The following is a 16,297-nucleotide window of genomic DNA, read 5'->3' on the forward strand; positions in this document are numbered from 1 at the left end:
GCGCCAGATACATCAGCAAGGCGCTTGAGATTCTGGGTGATTCCGTTCTCCTCCCTTTGTTTAGCTGAAGTTTCTAAATTTTCCTCAACGAGCACGGAGCATTGGTCTGATAAAGACAAACGCATGTCAGGGGAAGGAAAGAAAAAGCCAAGCCACCTTGAGTTACTGCCCCACAGTCCACATAAAAGGGCTCTTACTGTGTGCCCGTTCCTTAGTCTCCCTTGTCCCCTCCTGGCCCCTCTGCCCCTGAAGTGGGCAACCCCCTCCCCCCGGCTTGGGTGAAAAGGACCCCGTGCAGGACACTCTTCCATTTACTGGTATCTCCCCCATCTGCCTCTCTAACCCTACAGTGTCTGAGCCGGAAGGGAAGGTAGCAAGCCCTCCCTCCAATCCCCGCTTTTGGAAATCAGGAAACTGAGGCAACAGGAAGGAGGGACTTGTCTTCAGGTAGTGGCCTCAGGCCTCCGGAATCTCTAGCACTTTCCATCATGCTGCTGCGGATTTACCTGCTGGCCTGCCGCCTCGCATCAGAAAGGCAGAGGACCTCAGCCTCAGCTGCTCACTCTCCCTGGGGCACTTCTGTCCTAACAGGGCCTCGGAAGATAACTAGCTTACCAGCCCGCCCATAGTTTTTGCCCGAGGGGGCCTCATTAGGAGCCAGGCTGGAATTCAGACCCACACTGAGGGCGAACAAATGACACAATCATGCGTTCGTCAACGGCTTTGAAGGCCTACTGTGCGCCCGGTGTATGAGGCGGGATATTACATACAGCAGCAGAGCATTAAAGCATCTGGGCTATACTGTGCCCGGCACATAGTAGCTGTGGGGGGAAAAAAAAAAAAGATGGCAGCCATTGTCATTACCTCCTGGTTCTTAAAAGCACCCCCCCCCCATGCAGAGAGGGCTGTGAACCCATCGAGTCCGTGTTATGTGGGACACGTGGACCAGAGAAAAGAATGGCTCCCTTCACTCTCAGCGGCTGAAGGCAGGCACACACACAAAAGAAAACCACACACACAGCACTGAGGGAAAAAAAAGCATTTTTTTTTTTATTAATCTTTCTTTTTAAAAAAAGTTGATTTTTCGTGTTTTTGTGTTTTTTTTTTTTTTTAGGTAAACCTCTTTCTGCCTCCCCTCCCTCACTCTGCCCCACCCTCCTCTTAAAAATATAAAAATGTCCAACCCCGGATAACTAGAGTACAATAAATAAACAGTAAACACAAAAACATACTTTATTTGTTTCTTCTTTATACAAAATAAGGAAACTAGAAGCGTTCGACTTCCAAAAAAGTATAATACTGTACATCCTGACGACCCAGCCTCCAGGCCCCGGGCAGGGAGGGTGGTCTGTGGGCCGGAGCCCGGAGATCTTGGCGCCTTGCCCTTGCCAGGGGGCTGGAGAGCAGGGTGGGCGAATGTTCCAGTCTGGCCTGGACCCCCGGGCTCACAATAAATGTCCAAGGAAGGAAGAGTGGAGAGACAGTGGCGGGGGGGTGGGGGGAGTGGGGAACGGGGTGTGGGTGGGGGATGGGGGGGTGTGCCCGGCCCGGGGCCGTGAGGTCCGGACCGCCCCCTTCCTAGAAAGCTGACCTTGATCCTCCAGTTTGGCCACCAGGGGGCGCCCACGCGCAGGCGGATCCTTCGTCCTCCCGGCGACACCCCCCCACCCCTCGAGCGCGCTCCTCTCGCTCTCTCTCCATCTTCTCTCTTCCTCATTTTGCTCCCTTCCCTCGCCCTCCCTTCCATCTCTCTTTTTCTGATCCTCTTGTTTTAAAGACGGGGGAAGCAGAGTGAGAAATAAGGTTACCAAATGCCACTCGGATGGCGGAGGGGGGGAACGTCAGCCTCGCCGCTGGGCCTCGACCCTCTCTCGGTCCGAAGAGGCGGTGGTGGCGGGGGTCGGGGGAAGTCTAGGGCGTTGCTCGAAATCTCTCGACCCTCCGCAGTATTGACTTTGGTCCCGAGCACCGCTCGCGCCGCCGGGACGGCCCCGCGGGGTGGACACCGGGGCGCCCCCGCGCGCCCCGCCGAGGAGCAGCTGCCGCTGCGCGCGGACGCGAGAGGGAACCCCTGAGGGCGGCGTGGCGGTTCGGGCGGCTGCGTCCGGGGGCGGCCCGGCCCCGCGGCCTTACCACACGGCGGCCTCGTTGAGCTCGGGGTTGGGATGCGACAGGGGTCCGCTGTAGCCGCTGGCGCCGCTCATGGGGAAGGGCGGGCTGGGCCCGCCGCTGAACACCTCGCCGGGCAGGGGGTGCAGCGCGCCGGGCAGGCCCGGCTCGGGGCTCGGCGTGTCCGGGTGCGAGATCATGTCGGTGAACCTGGGGTTGTCGGCGGCGTGCGGGCCGGCGAGCGGTGGCTCCAGCGCGCCCAGCGGCGTCGAGCCGGGCCCCGACGCCGCCAGGAAGCTCGAGTCGGCCGGGGACTGCGCCTGCGACGGCGGGCCGTGCGCGAAGAAGTCGTAGTTGCCTCCGGGCGCGTAGTAGTCGCCTTGGTAGTCTGCGGGAGGGGGCGGGGAGGAGACAGGGACAGGTCAGAGGTGACCGGGCCGGGAGGAACGCGGACGGACGGACGGACGTGGGGGGGGGGGGCGCACACCGACTCAGGTTGGCGAGCCCTGCGGGGAGGCCTGCGGAGACCAAGGAAGAGGGCGGCTGGCGGACAAGGACACAGACACCCCTCCCCCGCCCCCCCCCCCCCACACCCGGGACAAGCGTCCCCGAGAGAGACCATGAGAGCTGCCCGAAGGCCCAGAGACCCAGGCTGAGAGACACAAGGACCAGAAGCACAGACAGAAAAATATCGTGACTTCAAAGTCAGAGGTTCCCCGACAGACAGAGACAGACAGTGGACATAGAGTCAGTGAACCATCCAAGACGGTGCCTTTGAAGTGGGGAGATCCACCGAGAGCCGGAGACACGGAAATAGCCAGAGACAGGGTCACTGGGAGATGAGCAGTGAACAGTGTGACAGGGGGGCGAAGAGGGGACCCAGGAGGGAGTCCCCAGACTCAGGTCGGAAAAGAGACCCAGAGGCACCAAGCCCAAGGCAGAGACAGAGACCAGGGCGATCGTCTAGGATGAGCACAGAGAAAGGGATGAGATGGACCGTTGGTTAGAGATACACCGTGAAAAACCCATCGAGAGCCAGGGAGGGGGGGAGGCCAGGAGAGACAGAGGCGCCCACAGACCCGGCAGATGAGTCAGAGACACGGGAGAAGAGCTGGGTGGGGGATGCTGGGGTGGCCAGAGACCAGAGACCAGAGCACCAAATGGTTGAGAGGGGCCAGCGACCTGGCAGGCGGGGGGGGGGGGGGAGAACCCAGACCTGGTTCTGGGGAGAGACTCTCTCTGAGCAGCGGAGCAGGGCTGAGGAGTTGGCCTGGGGACCCGGCAACCGGAACTCTGACAGCCCCCGGCACCCCACGGCCCTGGCCAGTCCTTCGCCCCCTCAAACACAGCCCTTGGACCTTCTGGGTGAATGTGGGGGTCCCACCATTTGTGCCGGCCTCACTAGAAGCCCGGAGCTTGAAGGAGGGAGGGTATTCACCTGGTCACGTCCAACGCTTCGTGGGTACTTCAGCGGGAAGGCTGGGGCCTTCAGTCTCACCCCGGGGGCGGGGGGGGGGGCGGTTTGCCAGGACACCCAGCTTCAGAAACATTTGGGGACACTGAGTGCTTCTGAGAATCTGGTGATAGCTATGGGCTTTCTCCAGAAAAATGCACACATCGCATTTCCCCCACAAAACCAGGGGGCGCAGGGGCTCCCGGTGACAAGCCCCCCCTGGTTCTCAAGAAAATTGTTTCCGCATCACCTCACCTCCTTCCAGAACCCCTTCGCTTGGGTCTTTCCACGCAGCCTCCTCCCCTCCTCCGCCCGTGAAGGTTTGAGGTGTGGGACGCCACGGAAGGAACACCTTGTAGCGGCCACCGGTGACAATAACCCGCTTTGTGCGCGGGAAAACCAGCGCACCCCCAAGCCGGGGTTTCCTCTGCACGCCCCCCCCCCCACCCTCGCACTCCGTCTTGGGGGGTCTCCGTCGCCGGGGCGAATTCGGGACGTCCCCTGCCGCCGGCTCCCTTCCCTCCCCAAACCCCGAAATCAGTCCAAATGGGGGGGGGCGGTGCCCGGAGGCGCGCGGCTTGTCGACGGTTTCGGCAACAGCTAAAGCGTTGGCCAATTAACTTTTTAAAGACCGGTCGTTTCATTCTCCCCGAAAGCGAAGAGAAAGGTTGGAAGCGGCGAACTTGGGGCCCCTGAGGGACGGGGATGGGGGCCGGCCGCGGCTCCGGGCGAGCCGGCAAGCCAGCCAGGGCCGCGGCCCCCGCGCGCAGCGCGCCGCCTCCGCCCATATGGCGGCCGGGCCGGAGGTAATTGGAACAAACGCCGTCTGAAAAGGGCACAAAAGCCGCAGCTGGGGCTTTGTCCGCGCTCCCACGGGGAGCCGCCGGCCCCGCCGCCCAGCCCCTTTCTCGCCCGCTGCCGGCCGCCGCCGCCGCCGGGATCTCCCAGCGCGGATTAGGCGGGGCTGCCTCCCTGGGGCTGGGGGGGGGGGGGCGGGGGTCCTGCCCCCCATTCCGGAGAAAGAGGGGCCCGCGTGTCCAGGCCCCCCGCCCCATCCAGCAGACGCGCGGGGAGAGGAGGCAGCGGGACCGGTGGGGGCACACGAGTCCTCGGGGAGACCTCGCTTAATTACCCAGGCGGGGAGAAATGCCGGAGGGCGCCGCCCCACCATCTCCCCGCGCCGGGCGGAGATCGTGAGCCGAAGGACGCAAAGATAGGTAGAGAGAGTTGGTGACTGAAGACCCGGGGACACGTCCACCATCCGAGCCGTCCTGGGCGTCTGCAGCCCCCCAGTCAGGGCCCTGCCACCGCAGAGTCTCTCCCCAGAACACAGCCGCCCTATCTGCCCACAATTTCTGGCGGCCCTGGCGGGAGGTGAGATCTAACCTCCTAGACCCACAATGTGCGGAAGCCTTCCTTCCTGGGTCGGCCCGCGTGCCAGGCGCCCACCCACCGGCCTCGGCATTGCCTCCAAACCCACGTTTCTAAGAAAAGTCACCTCTCCCCAATCTGGGACACCAGCCCCCCCCACAGGCCTGTGGCACTGAGCAACTCAGCAGAGATGTGTCTGAGGCATAGGCACTCCTGGGGGCTCTCCAAATTCAGAGGCTCAGAAACAAACAGAAGCGGGAGGTGTTTTCCTTGAGCCCAAAGGTTGGGGAAGTGCAGGACCCGGAGTGGATTCCCTAGCACACTCGGGGTCTCAGAAAACCGTGGTGAGGGAGTTGGGAGGGCAGTGGGGGGTTGGAATGGGTCGCCAGGCAAGTGCCAAGGAAATGGAGGGGGGGGTGATGGTGAGGAGACTAGGGAGGAAGGAGAAGAGGAGGGAAGGAAGAAAAGAAGTGACCAGGAGGAGAGTTCACCCAGGCCTTGAACCCGGTAACAGCAACAGCAGAATTCTCTCTGCAAAGTCCAGCTCCTGGCCCCCTGCAGCTCCAAAGACTGGGAGTGGGGAACCGGGTTGGTCAAGTTCTAGTACCTCCAACCCTAATGACCACTGGCGTGCCTGGAGCTGGAGAGTGCTGGGGAGTCCTGCCCAGAGCGCCCGGCCGGCATCCTGGCTGACAGTTCCAGACGCCCGGGGCGCACAGCACAGTCATGGATGGATCCCGACCCCTCCATCCCTACCGCCTGCGCTGCCCTCCAGTGCCTGTGTTCCCGCTGGGGCCAGGGACACCAGGCCATGGGGCAAGGGCAGCACGAAGGCTGAGTGTCCGGCTGGCGCAGGGGGCAGGTGGATTTGCCAGCGCTCGCCTTGGCATGACGCTTGGGGGTGTGTGAGCCTGTGCATTTCTTTGGGTATATTTGTCATTGAATGTAACTGGGGAGTGGCACCCACCTGTGTGTTGTTGTGTGGGATCATGTGTCTAGATTTGTGTCCACGAGGTCTCTGAACTCCAGTGTGTGTGCAAGGGAGTGTACCCATGAGTCCTGCGTGGGTGCGTGGGTGCGCGGGTGTTCATCTGTGTGTGTCGCTGTATGGGTGTCTGATTTGGGGTCCAGGAGTAGGAGAGTGCACACGCCTACGTTGCTGTGTGTCTGTTAAGGTGTGTTCGTGATTGTGTATGTACGTCCGGCGTGAGTAGATGGGAGGGAGGGCGTCCCTGGCGGCCAGCGGCGCCCGGGATCCCGACCTGCGTCCTCAACCCCCAGAACGGCACGGGCCTGGGTGTAGGGCAGCGCGTTCCGAGGTGGGGGGGGGGGGCCCTTACCTCCGTAGTAGGTGTACGGAGTGGACCCCAACATCTCAGACTCGTCCAAGCGGCCGCCCAGCGGACGCATGCGCCGCGGACTCCGGAAGAAGGCGTGTCTCCGGGCGCCCAGCGCGCTCAGTTGTTTCATCCTGCGTTCTTTGGACCGTCGGTTCTGGAACCACACCTGGGACAGAGCAGGGATTGTGAGCTCCGATCCGGGATGCCCTCTCCTTCCTGCCCAGGCCGCTCCTTCTGGGTTCTATAGCCTCTTCACCAAGACTGCCCAGGGGCGGGGGCGGGCGGATTAGGCCAGGAGAGGTGGAGAGGGGCTTCGGGGAACCAGCCAAGGGTGAAGGATTTCGCGGACCCGTGGGGCGACTCATAAAGACCTGGGCTTCCTGGTCCTCGGCCCGCCCTCGGCCTGACGGCTTTATAAAGGCCTCCCGCCCTGCACGGCCCTGGTCCCGGCCCCTCGGCTCCCCAGCCGGGCTCTGGCCGTTTGTCTGTCCGCCCGCGCACCGGCGCAGGGAGAGGGCACGTGGAGAACCTTGCCTTCTTCTCCGCTCGGAAATAGGAGAGGAAGGGAGGGGGTACCCCAGCGAGGCTTAAAACTCCTTGAACGGGGAGGGGGCGGGATTCCGAGGGGTGAAGTGACCCGCCCCAGATCGCGCCGTCAGGAGGTCAGCGGGGCTTTGCAGAATCTTTCGGTTAGGAGTTTGACCAGCCGGTCCTGCCCTCGGGCAGAGTCTGCCCTTCGGCAGACCCCAACTCGGCGCACTCTTGGCCAAGGAGGCTGGGCGGGAGGCTCCCGTGGGCCTCCCGGCTCCGGGGCTCCTCTGGGCTGGGAAAGGGCGACCCGGGCCCAGCCGCACCTGGATGACGCGCATGTTGAGGCCGGTCTCCTGCGCCAACTGTTCGCGGATGTGGCGCGTGGGCTTGGGCGTGGCGGCAAAGGCAGCCTTGAGCGTCTCCAGCTGCTTGGCTTTGATGGTGGTGCGCGGGCCGCGCCGCTTCGTGCCCGAGTTCTGTTCCTCGTTCTCGTTGTTGGCCGTCTCCTTGTCCGACGACGTCGAGTTGTCCGTCTCCTTGGGGTCGTCCTGGAGAGGGTCCTGGAGGTCCGGGGACAAACTGCGGTCCGTACAGGATGACACTGCGGGGCGCACAGAGCGGGAAGAGGACCCCGGCGTCAGCGGCGGCCCAAGGTCTCTGCAACCGGGTAGCGGGTTCCAGCCGACCCCGGCGCGCCGCTACCCGCGCCGGGTTCCTCCCCAAGCCTTGCGACAGCCCCTCCCCCAGGGGCCCGGCGCCCGCCCACTCCCTCCAGGCGGGGCCCGGCCTGCGGAGAGACCCTTCTCCAGCCCTCTCTAGCACTTTTCGGTTATGGCCTGGGCGAGGGGCAGGCACGCCCTCTGGGGGAGCCCGGCCTTCGCGGAGAGGGGACCGGGAGGAGCCCACAGACGCCTTCTCCCCTCTCTCCTTCCTCCAGACCCCACTGACCGTCCTCCCAGAGTGGCCTGAAGTTACCAGGTGCTGCAAAGATTCGGAAAGTGGGGGGAGTCGTGTGGTTCCAAACTGGGGGAGGAGGGCAGCTTGGAAAAGGTCCCTCCGGGGAAGGAGAGCGGGGAAAGAGCCGGGAGTCCGTATCCGGTGGGGACAGACTCCAGATGCTGTCCCCCTTCCCCGCCCCTTCCATTTGCCCCAGAAATGCCTGGTGGGAGCGGAGAGTGCCGAGTCTGGCACAGAACGCACACGGGGGGGTGGGGTGGTGGTGGGGGGGGTGCAAAGTAGAGAGGGCCGGGCTGGCCACGCTGCAGGGTCTCAGGGCCCCCGGCTGGGCAGGGGAGGAGGGCTCCTACCTGAGTTGAGGCTGCCCTCCTTGAGGCTGGAGGAGCTCAGGTAGTCATCCTTGCACACGAACTTGTTCTCGTCAATGACGTAGAGCTCCTCGCCCGTGGACAGCTGCTTGTTGCACACCATGCAGGTGAAGCAGTTGAGATGGAACACTTTGCCGCGGGCCTTGCGCACCAGGTCGCTGGGCGAGATGCCTTGCCCACAGCCCGCACACTTAGTGCCGAAGCGCCTGCGGAACGCAACGTGGCCTGTCACCTCGGAGCAGCCCGGTGTCCCATTCTCTCGAGCCCCTGACCTCTTCCCACGCGCCCTAGCTTCTCAGAAGCACCCCCCCCCCCCCGCCCCGTCCACATCTGTCAAATGAGACCCCAATCCTATGCCGTCCGACTAGCGCAAGAGAGATGAGGCAAATGTCCCGGGCTGTTCTTGGGGCTGCGACTGTCGCGTGCCTTGTTCAGGTTTATCCACACACCACCCGGCTTGGAGCCTGGAGCCAAACACAGGCCAGAGCACCCCGAGATGCCAGCCCCGTCCCTGCCAGATCCGCCCCGGCTGCTCTCCTGAGGCAAACTTGGATCTCCAAGTTAGGAGGCATTTTAAGCCCGGCAAGCCAGGTTTGGACCACCCCTTCCTTTGCCTCCTGGATGCTTTTCCAGCCTGCTGGGGCCCGGGTAAGGCCAGACGGGCCCGGATGGCAGGTCCTATCAACGGGGTGGGGAGCTCTTAGGAGCTGGACCCGAGTAAGGACGAAGGGACCTTTAGCTGACTCCCAGTGCCACCGGCGCTGGAGGCCTTCCAGTCCGGGACCACTCTGGGACCCGCTGGAGCTAGTTGGGAGCCTGTGGACAGCAGGGCCTCGGAACGATGGTCTCCGGAAAGCAGGGATCGGGTCTCCCCCGCCCCTCCCTGTGCCCAAGCTCTGGCCCTGGCAGGAACTGGGAGAATGTAACCAGAAGGCAATCCTCAACCTGCACGGCCAGTACACAGGATCTCTCAAACCCCCCCTTTCCCGCGTTCCTGATCTAAATCCTTTTCTTTCTTCCTTGAGCGCTTGGAGAAGGCCAGCCTCCCCCCAAAATGGGTGGTGCAGGCCAGCACTGGGAGGGGGGAGGTGTGGGTCGAGGGGGAGAGTGAGGACCCAGGACTTTGGGGCCCCCCATCGACTCATACCCACGTCTCTAAACAGGGTGAATTTGGGTGACGTTGATGTAGTGAGGGCATTAGAAGCCATAAGTCACTTTTGGCCTTATCCGGCAGCGTAATTGGCCATATGCACCTTATCAAAAATCATTAGGCACTTTGCAAGCACCACCACATTAGGGGCCTCAGGCCTCCGGAGCCAGGGAGCTGACACGTGTAAAGCCGAGGCTGACATTCTCTCCCGTTCAAATTCCCTGGTGCCTGGCTGCTGGGGCCGGAGAACAGCCTTTCTCCGCGGTGTTAATCACGCCCCCCCCTTCCCTCGGTGCCCGGGAATTCGCACGCACAAAGCCGGCTCTGGGCGCCTGGCGGAAGCAGGCAGGGCTGAGCTGCCGAAAACCCCACAGCCTTTCAGGTCCTCCCCTGGCATTTCCCAGCTGGGGAAACTGAGGCCCAGAAAAGTGATCCGTGGGCGGCAAAGGGAGGTGACACATCGCAGACTGGACCCTGGAGGTCCTGATTCTCAGCTTCGATTTCGTTTGGACATTTCAACGTGGGAGAAAATGTTTAAGGAGTTGGGGGTGGGGTGGGGGCAAGGAGGAGAAGGTTCCCTCCCTCCGTCATCAGAGGAGATCTTCCCGACTGAGTCCCCTCGGAGTTGGGAAGTTTCGGCCTGTCCAGGAGGGCTCTGGGGCCCTGGCCTGCGGGAGGTCAGCCCCTGGGCTCCCGCACTCTGCCGGCCGGGAGAAGCCTCCAGCAGTCCCTAACTTAGGCAAAAATTCTTCCTCTCTCAGAACCGGGCCTGAACTTCCACCCTGGGGTCGCAGCTGCGGGGAAGGGGCAGAGATGAGTGGCGAGCAAGTTTCTCAGGGCTTCTCCGCCCTGCCCCGCCGCGGCTCCAGGCCGGGCTGGAGGAGCGAACTAGCGACAGCGAAGAGGCAGCATTCTTCTGACTCCGCCCGGGCTCGGGCGCCTTCCCGGACCCAGGGCAGGAGGAGAGCAGTGGGCCGCCCGCTTCCCGTCTAAGGTTGGGAGCCCAAGGAGGCTGCTTTGGCGGTCTCCCCCTGCCCCGGCGCCCCAGAGGAGCGCGCGCAGGGCGGGCGCGCAGGCAGCAGGGCGGCGCGGCCTCTTACCTGAAGAAGTCATTTTTGCAGTAGAGCTTGCCCTCGCGCGAGAAGCACTTCTCCGAGAGGTTCGTCTTGCACTCGCAACACTGAACGCATTTGACGTGCCACGCGCGGTCCAGCACGTTCAGCAGAAAGCGGTCGAGGATGGGCCGTTCGCAGCCGGCACAGTGCACCATCATAGCGCCCCGGCGGCTCGGGCCGCCCTGCCCTCCCTTTGGGCCCCCGGCCCTCGGGCCCCTGGGCCCCGCCGCTGCGCTCCGCCTCTTATCTCGGCCGCCGCCGGGCGAGTCCCGCCCGGACCAAGACTCAGCCGGTCAAGTCCTTGGATGATCGCTGGCCTGGCGCTGGGCTGCCGGGGGTGGGGTGGGGAGGGGTGGCCTTCACAGCCTCGTGCCCCGGGCCGCGCGCCCCAGTGCTGGCTCCCGGCTCCCCCAGGTGTCTCGGGTGGCGAATGGCCTCGGCGCTGCGGAGCGGCTTTCCCCGGTGGCGGAGGCGCCGGCACTTTCCCCCACTTTCAAGCGGTCCCGATCCTCATCTTTGTCTGGCCGCCGCCTAATTCGCGCATCCTTATTCAGATTTGGTGACGTGGCGCGGCACGTAGGGGGCCCGGCGGCCAATGGGCGCGCGGTGGCCATGGCAACCTCTTAAATTTATAGCATATCTAAATTGGCTACAGCGTTGCGGTCCGGACAGAGCAAAAAAAACAAGGCATCAGTATTGTTGAGTATTAGCTTGTACCTGGTTCGGAGGCTAAGTAAGTATTACCTTCCAGTTTGGGGCTGGGGGCGCGGGCCGCGCGATCTCAAAACTGCATCTCCCTTCCTCTGTCTTCTCATAAATATTTGGGGGCCAGGATTCCAAGGCCTGGCGGGAGAGGGACCCCTGCCCCATTCGCCATCCCCGGAACTTGCAGAAGTTGCCCGAGGCCCGGAGCGCGCTCTGCGTCCACCCCTCCTCGTTCCCAGTCCAGCACGCCCAGATTGGACTCCCTCGTCCCGGCGTCCCTGGGGTCCGCGCCCTGGAGCTGCGACAGCGCGGTTCACGGGGCTCCCCGAGCGGGGCGGCTTCTTTTGTCACACACGGAGCTGGGGCCCAGCCCGGCCTTTCTCATGGACCGAGAGACAGAGAGAGAGAGAGAGAGAGCGCGAACGTGCGAGCGAGAGAGCAAGCGGGAGCGCGAGCCGCGCCGCGCCGTTTGGCTATCTTTCCCCGCGCAGGCCCCAAACCTAGGTGGAGCGGGGCGGGGGGGAGGGGGAGTGGGTCATCTGGCCTGGTCCGAGACCCTGGCGTTTCAGGCCTGAGCGCGCCGCCCACGGATACTCTGGGAGAGAGGTGGGGAGCAGACGACCCAGGGCGGACGGGTCTTTCTGAAGCCAGCTCAGAGGTGGCGTTCACCACGTCTCTTCTCTCCTCCATGCACCTTCCAGATCCCGGCTCAGCCAGTCGGGGCACCGTGGTGAGTGGGTCAGGCTTTCGAGGGGTGGGGGCGGAACGCTAGAGGTTGTGTGGGCGCTGCTTGTACTGGGCGGCGCGTGCGGGCTGTGTGTACAAGTTGCGTCCAAAGTCGAGCGAAGGAAGAGGGCTCGGCGGGGAGCCGAGGGTCTGGGGCGTGTGGGGGGCGCTTGCAGGTGTGTGTGTGTGAAGAGGGAGGGGTGGGTCTGGGGGGGTGGGGGGAGAGGCCTGGCCACCTTTCCCAAGGGGCCGACCTGGCGACCCGACTCACCAAGGCCGGGAAGCCTCCGCAGTATTTTTTCCGCCCTGCTCGCCGAAAGTCGCCATTGGCCGACCGGGTAGGTAGGCCCTGGGCTGGGGCCAGAGAAGTGTGTTTGTGCCAAGACTTGGCTGTGAACGTGTGTTTGGCGCATCTACAGAGTTTGTTAGTGTATGCTTGCTGTTTGAGAATTGCATTTTTGCCTCTATTTATAGTTAGCCATCAATCACGTGAATACATTTGGGCATGTGTCTTTTTTGGTGCAAATCTGTGTGTTTGCATTTGTTAATAGTTCTGCGCTGTGTTTTAGTCTGTGTGGTCTTGTTTCTGTCGGGATGTGCGTATGTGTGTAGGCTGACTTTCAGACACTCAAGCGGGAGGGTGTTTGCACGTGTGAGTGGGCGTGTGGATAATATTATCGTGTGCGTGTGCTAACATTGATGTGTAAGTGGACTTAAAAAAACCTGGAGGTGTGTGTTTGTGCGTGGGTGAGCGTGTGCGTGCCTGAGATGCCGTGTGTGTGTGTGTGTGTGTGACTGAGCTAGGTTGTGTGCGCAGAATTTTGTGGGTCTGTGCTTGTATGCCAGTCACTGTGTGTGTGTGTGTGTGTGTGTGTGTATGGCCTGTTTTTGTTTATGTGACTCCTGTAGGCTTTGGGGGCCCTGTTGTGTGTGTGCTCCTCATATTACCTTTGTGGATTTGATGGGGGCAGGATTTCTGGATGCCCGTGTTGGGGCATTTGGTGGAGGCACGGGGATGCTTACTTCTCTCTGTTCCTGTCTAGGCTTAGCGCTGTCCCCCAGTCTCTAGGGGAGGCGATCTGGCTGGGGACAGGAGATTGACAGATGCTGGTCGCCAGGTGGGACTCTGACCCACAGCTGGGTCTCTGAAAAGAAGTCCCCAAATCGGGTAGCTTCTGCCTGATGGTGCTGTCACTCCAGCCTCTGGCTTGCCCAGGGACAGGTGTCTGCACGAGGTAGCAGCGTGGCTGGTTAGAGCCGGGCTCGGCCAGGAGCAAGTGGACCGGGGCTCGCCCCGTCCCCTAGGCCCAGCTGGGAGAGCTCCCAGAGCCCCAAACGAAAACCACAGTTTCTGGCAGCCTGGCTTTGCCCTCCCGGGGCATGAGGGGCCCCAGCCTCCAGCGGGGCAGGGTCCGGGAGGACCAAGAACGCACGAGGAGAGAGGCGCCAGGCTGGGAGTGGAGGCCAACTGGGTTGCCTACCCCGCCTTTGTTTCGCTGGGGTTTCTCTCTCCCGCGTTCCCTGCACATCTGTTTTCCTTTCTGTCTCCTTTTCTTTCTTATGTTCAGCCTCTGCTCTTTCTGTTTTCCCTTCATCTCTGTTTCTCCATCACTTTCTCGATTTCACTCCGTTTTTATTTTCTCCCCCCTTCTTCTCTGCTGGGCGTCCAAATCCAGCACCGTGCTCAGTGCTTCAGTGAACAATTCTCATCGTGCACGCACAGCTCTTGGGGTGCTGGGAGACTCACATACAGTCATTAAAAGCCCCATCTGACAGCCTTCTGCCCTGTTCTGGACTAAGCACCCCAAACTCACTGCCCTCCAACGCCCCCCCCTCCCCCCGCCCGACTGGGTCCTTGAGAGCCAGGTTACTGTGTCTTCCCAGCCCTGGCTTTGCCAACCCTGCCGGCTGCTGGGTGCTGTGTGCCGGGTTCCATCTGGGACAGACCCACCTGCCCTCATGTCCTGGATGTGCTTAAATGCCAGTGCACAGCCAGGCCCCAGCAGGCTGGGGAGGTAGCAGGAATCGGGGACGGTCTCAGCAGTTCTGAGTCTTCCGGAGCCTGGATGTGGTGAGTCACGAGGGGCCGAGTGCCCGTTTGCAGGAGAAGAGAGCTCTGCTTCCAGAAGCCCTGCTCTGGCCTCTGCCTCCTGTAGCTGGATTTACCCATCCCGTGCAGGACAGAACCCCCACCCCCCCTGAAGTCACCCTGGGGGCCTCAGCCCAGCCCAGCGCCAGTCCAGAACCTCCATGCCCCAGCCCCACCGCAGGAAAGCCTGCTTGGCCTTTACCAGCCTTCCACCTTCCAGGGCGCACAGCATCCGAAAAACGCCGGCAGACCAACTATTAGACGAATTATCCCGCCCTAACAGCGCTAACAGATGGCGACCAGGCAGCGAAATCCGCTCCTATATGTAACTAATAAACCGCTTGTGTCTTAACAGGGTAATGCATGGAGACGCAGTGTCACTTATACAAGATGTTGATGGAATTTACTATATAAAAATCTTCCTCCTAGACTAAAGAGTATCAACATTACAACTCGACAGACGGCGGCGGGATAAGTAAAACAGACAAAAGACAAGCAAGATAATAATCTGTTTCCAATCACTTAAGCCCTGTAGAGTTAGTAATATGCGGTTTGCATATTCCCCCTTGAGTTCGGTAATTAATTACCGGCGAAGAGGCACACACCCGCCCGGGGTGGGAGTTTGGAGGCGCGCTGAGCTGGGGCTTGGGGTGCTTCTTCCTTGTCTTCTCCAGCCGGGGACTCGGGGCGGCGGCCGGAACGGGGACTCTTCGCGAATTTGGAGCTGGCCTCCCCGCAGGCTAAGGAGAATTTTCAGTCGCGCCTCCCTAACTCCCTGGAAGCTCTCTTGCCTGGGGTGGGGCGGGTGGGTGGTGCTGCAGGCCAGCAGGAACCTGGAGCTTTTGTGGCGGCCGGAATATCTCCTTTCGCTCCTCCGAAGGCATCCCCTCCCCTTGAATGGTCCGGGGCGGCTTGCTTTCTTGGGGGACGCGCGCCCTGAGGGAACCCGAGGGGTGCGCCCTTCGTTGGCTTCTCCGCGCGGCATCTTGGGCGGCGCTGCCGGTCCGCTCGCGACTTCGTTCATTACCTCCCCCCAACCCCCCCCCCCCCAGCCAAACGCATTCTCCGCATCCACCCCCCCCCCACCCCGCCCCCAAGAGCCGGCGCGGGCTTTAACATTAAACAAACGCAGCGAGCGCCTCAGAGCTGCGCTCTCGGCCGGGTCTGCGCGGCGGCGGCGGCGTTACAAATTGTAAATTTAAATTGCTCGCCGGATTCATTACTTCCCCTCTTTGATTTCAGCCAGCCGTGAAAAATTATACTGGTGTACCACTGAGAAACTGTTTTGCCGCAAAGAGCCCGCGCCTAATCACTGGCTTTCTCCCTCCGACAAAAGTGTAATTATTTTGTTTGGGGTGTAAATATAGGCCGCGCCGCGCACACACACTCAGCGTCCCGCCGCGCCGCCTCCCTCTGCCCGCCGCTGCGCGCAATCGGCCCCCGAGTAGGAGCGGGCGTGGAGGCTGGGCCCTGACGCCCGGAGGCCTGAGAAGAGCGCCTGGTTTGGCGCTCCGGAGAGACCCAGAGAGCCGAGCTGGCCGGCCGGGTCTCCAACCTCTATCCTCGGGAGTTCGAGTTTGCCCGAGGACGCCCGGAACGCGTGCGCCCTGGCTGGCCCGGGTGGACGCTGGTGGAGTGCCATGAGTAGGTCAGGGCTCGGGCGCAGGCCTGGATATCCGCACAGGGATGCAGAATGTGGGGGTGGACGAACCTTCCGGGAGCCCCAGGGGGTGGCCACCTGGGGGCAGCCCCGAGTCCAGGCAGGGACAGTATCTGGGCCTGGGCGTCCCCAAGAGTGCCGGGACATAGGCGGAACCCTGGAGGACAGGGGCGATGAGGCCGGTGTGCCCCTAACGCTCTGCCTTGGACTGCTTGGTTTCCAGAACATCTCTGCGGGGTGCGGGGCCTTCCTGTCAGTTGAATTGCGCATGGCTTAATTAACGGTCTCGTTAACTGGGCAGGCCCGACCTGGAACGTTTAATCAAAAAGGCAGGGAATCCCTCTGTTTCCTTCCTTCCTTCCTCCCTCCCTCCCTTCCTTTCTCCCTCCCTCCGTCCTTCCCTCCCTTCCTTCCTCCCTTCCTCCCTTCCTTCCTTCCTCCCTTCTTTCCTTCCTCTCTTCCTCCCTCCTTCCCTTCCTTTCTCCCTCCCTTCCTTCCTCCCTTCCTTCCTTCCTTCCTTCCTCCCTCCCTCCCTCCCTTTCTCCCTCCCTCCGTCCTTCCCTCCCTTCCTTCCTCCCTTCCTTCCTTCCTTCCTTCCTCCCTTCTTTCCTTCCTCTCTTCCTCCCTCCCTCCCTTCCTTTCTCCCTCCCTTCCTTCCTCCCTCCCTCCCTTCCTTCCTCCCTCCCTCCCTTCCTTTCTCCCTCCCTTCCTTCCTTCCTCCCT

General features: G+C 62.2%; 1 protein-coding gene across 1 annotated transcript; it reads right to left on the reverse strand.

Moving 5' to 3' along the window:
• Nucleotides 1-2,129: 2,129 nt before the first annotated feature.
• Nucleotides 2,130-10,552, reverse strand: LHX5 (LIM homeobox 5). The gene is made up of 5 exons (XM_047828717.1): nucleotides 10,380-10,552; nucleotides 8,112-8,335; nucleotides 7,128-7,405; nucleotides 6,274-6,439; nucleotides 2,130-2,497 (listed from the first exon to the last, which is right to left on the reverse strand). Exons 1-5 carry the CDS (start codon nucleotides 10,550-10,552, stop codon nucleotides 2,130-2,132), a joined length of 1,209 nt encoding a protein of 402 aa, XP_047684673.1.
• Between the last annotated feature and the right edge of the window lie 5,745 nt (nucleotides 10,553-16,297).

The sequence above is a fragment of the Prionailurus viverrinus genome, chromosome D3 (genome assembly GCF_022837055.1).
Source record: "Prionailurus viverrinus isolate Anna chromosome D3, UM_Priviv_1.0, whole genome shotgun sequence".
Taxonomy (NCBI): domain Eukaryota; kingdom Metazoa; phylum Chordata; class Mammalia; order Carnivora; family Felidae; genus Prionailurus; species Prionailurus viverrinus.

Excerpts from the sequence above, each read along its gene's own strand:
- LHX5 (XM_047828717.1), bottom strand. The coding sequence starts at position 10,552 with ATGATGGTGCACTGTGCCGGCTGCGAACGGCCCATCCTCGACCGCTTT. Across the intron at positions 8,336-10,379 it reads TGCAAAAATGACTTCTTCAG|GCGCTTCGGCACTAAGTGTG; the intron begins GTAAGAGGCCGC and ends TGCGTTCCGCAG. Across the intron at positions 6,440-7,127 it reads TCAACATGCGCGTCATCCAG|GTGTGGTTCCAGAACCGACG; the intron begins GTGCGGCTGGGC and ends GCTCTGTCCCAG.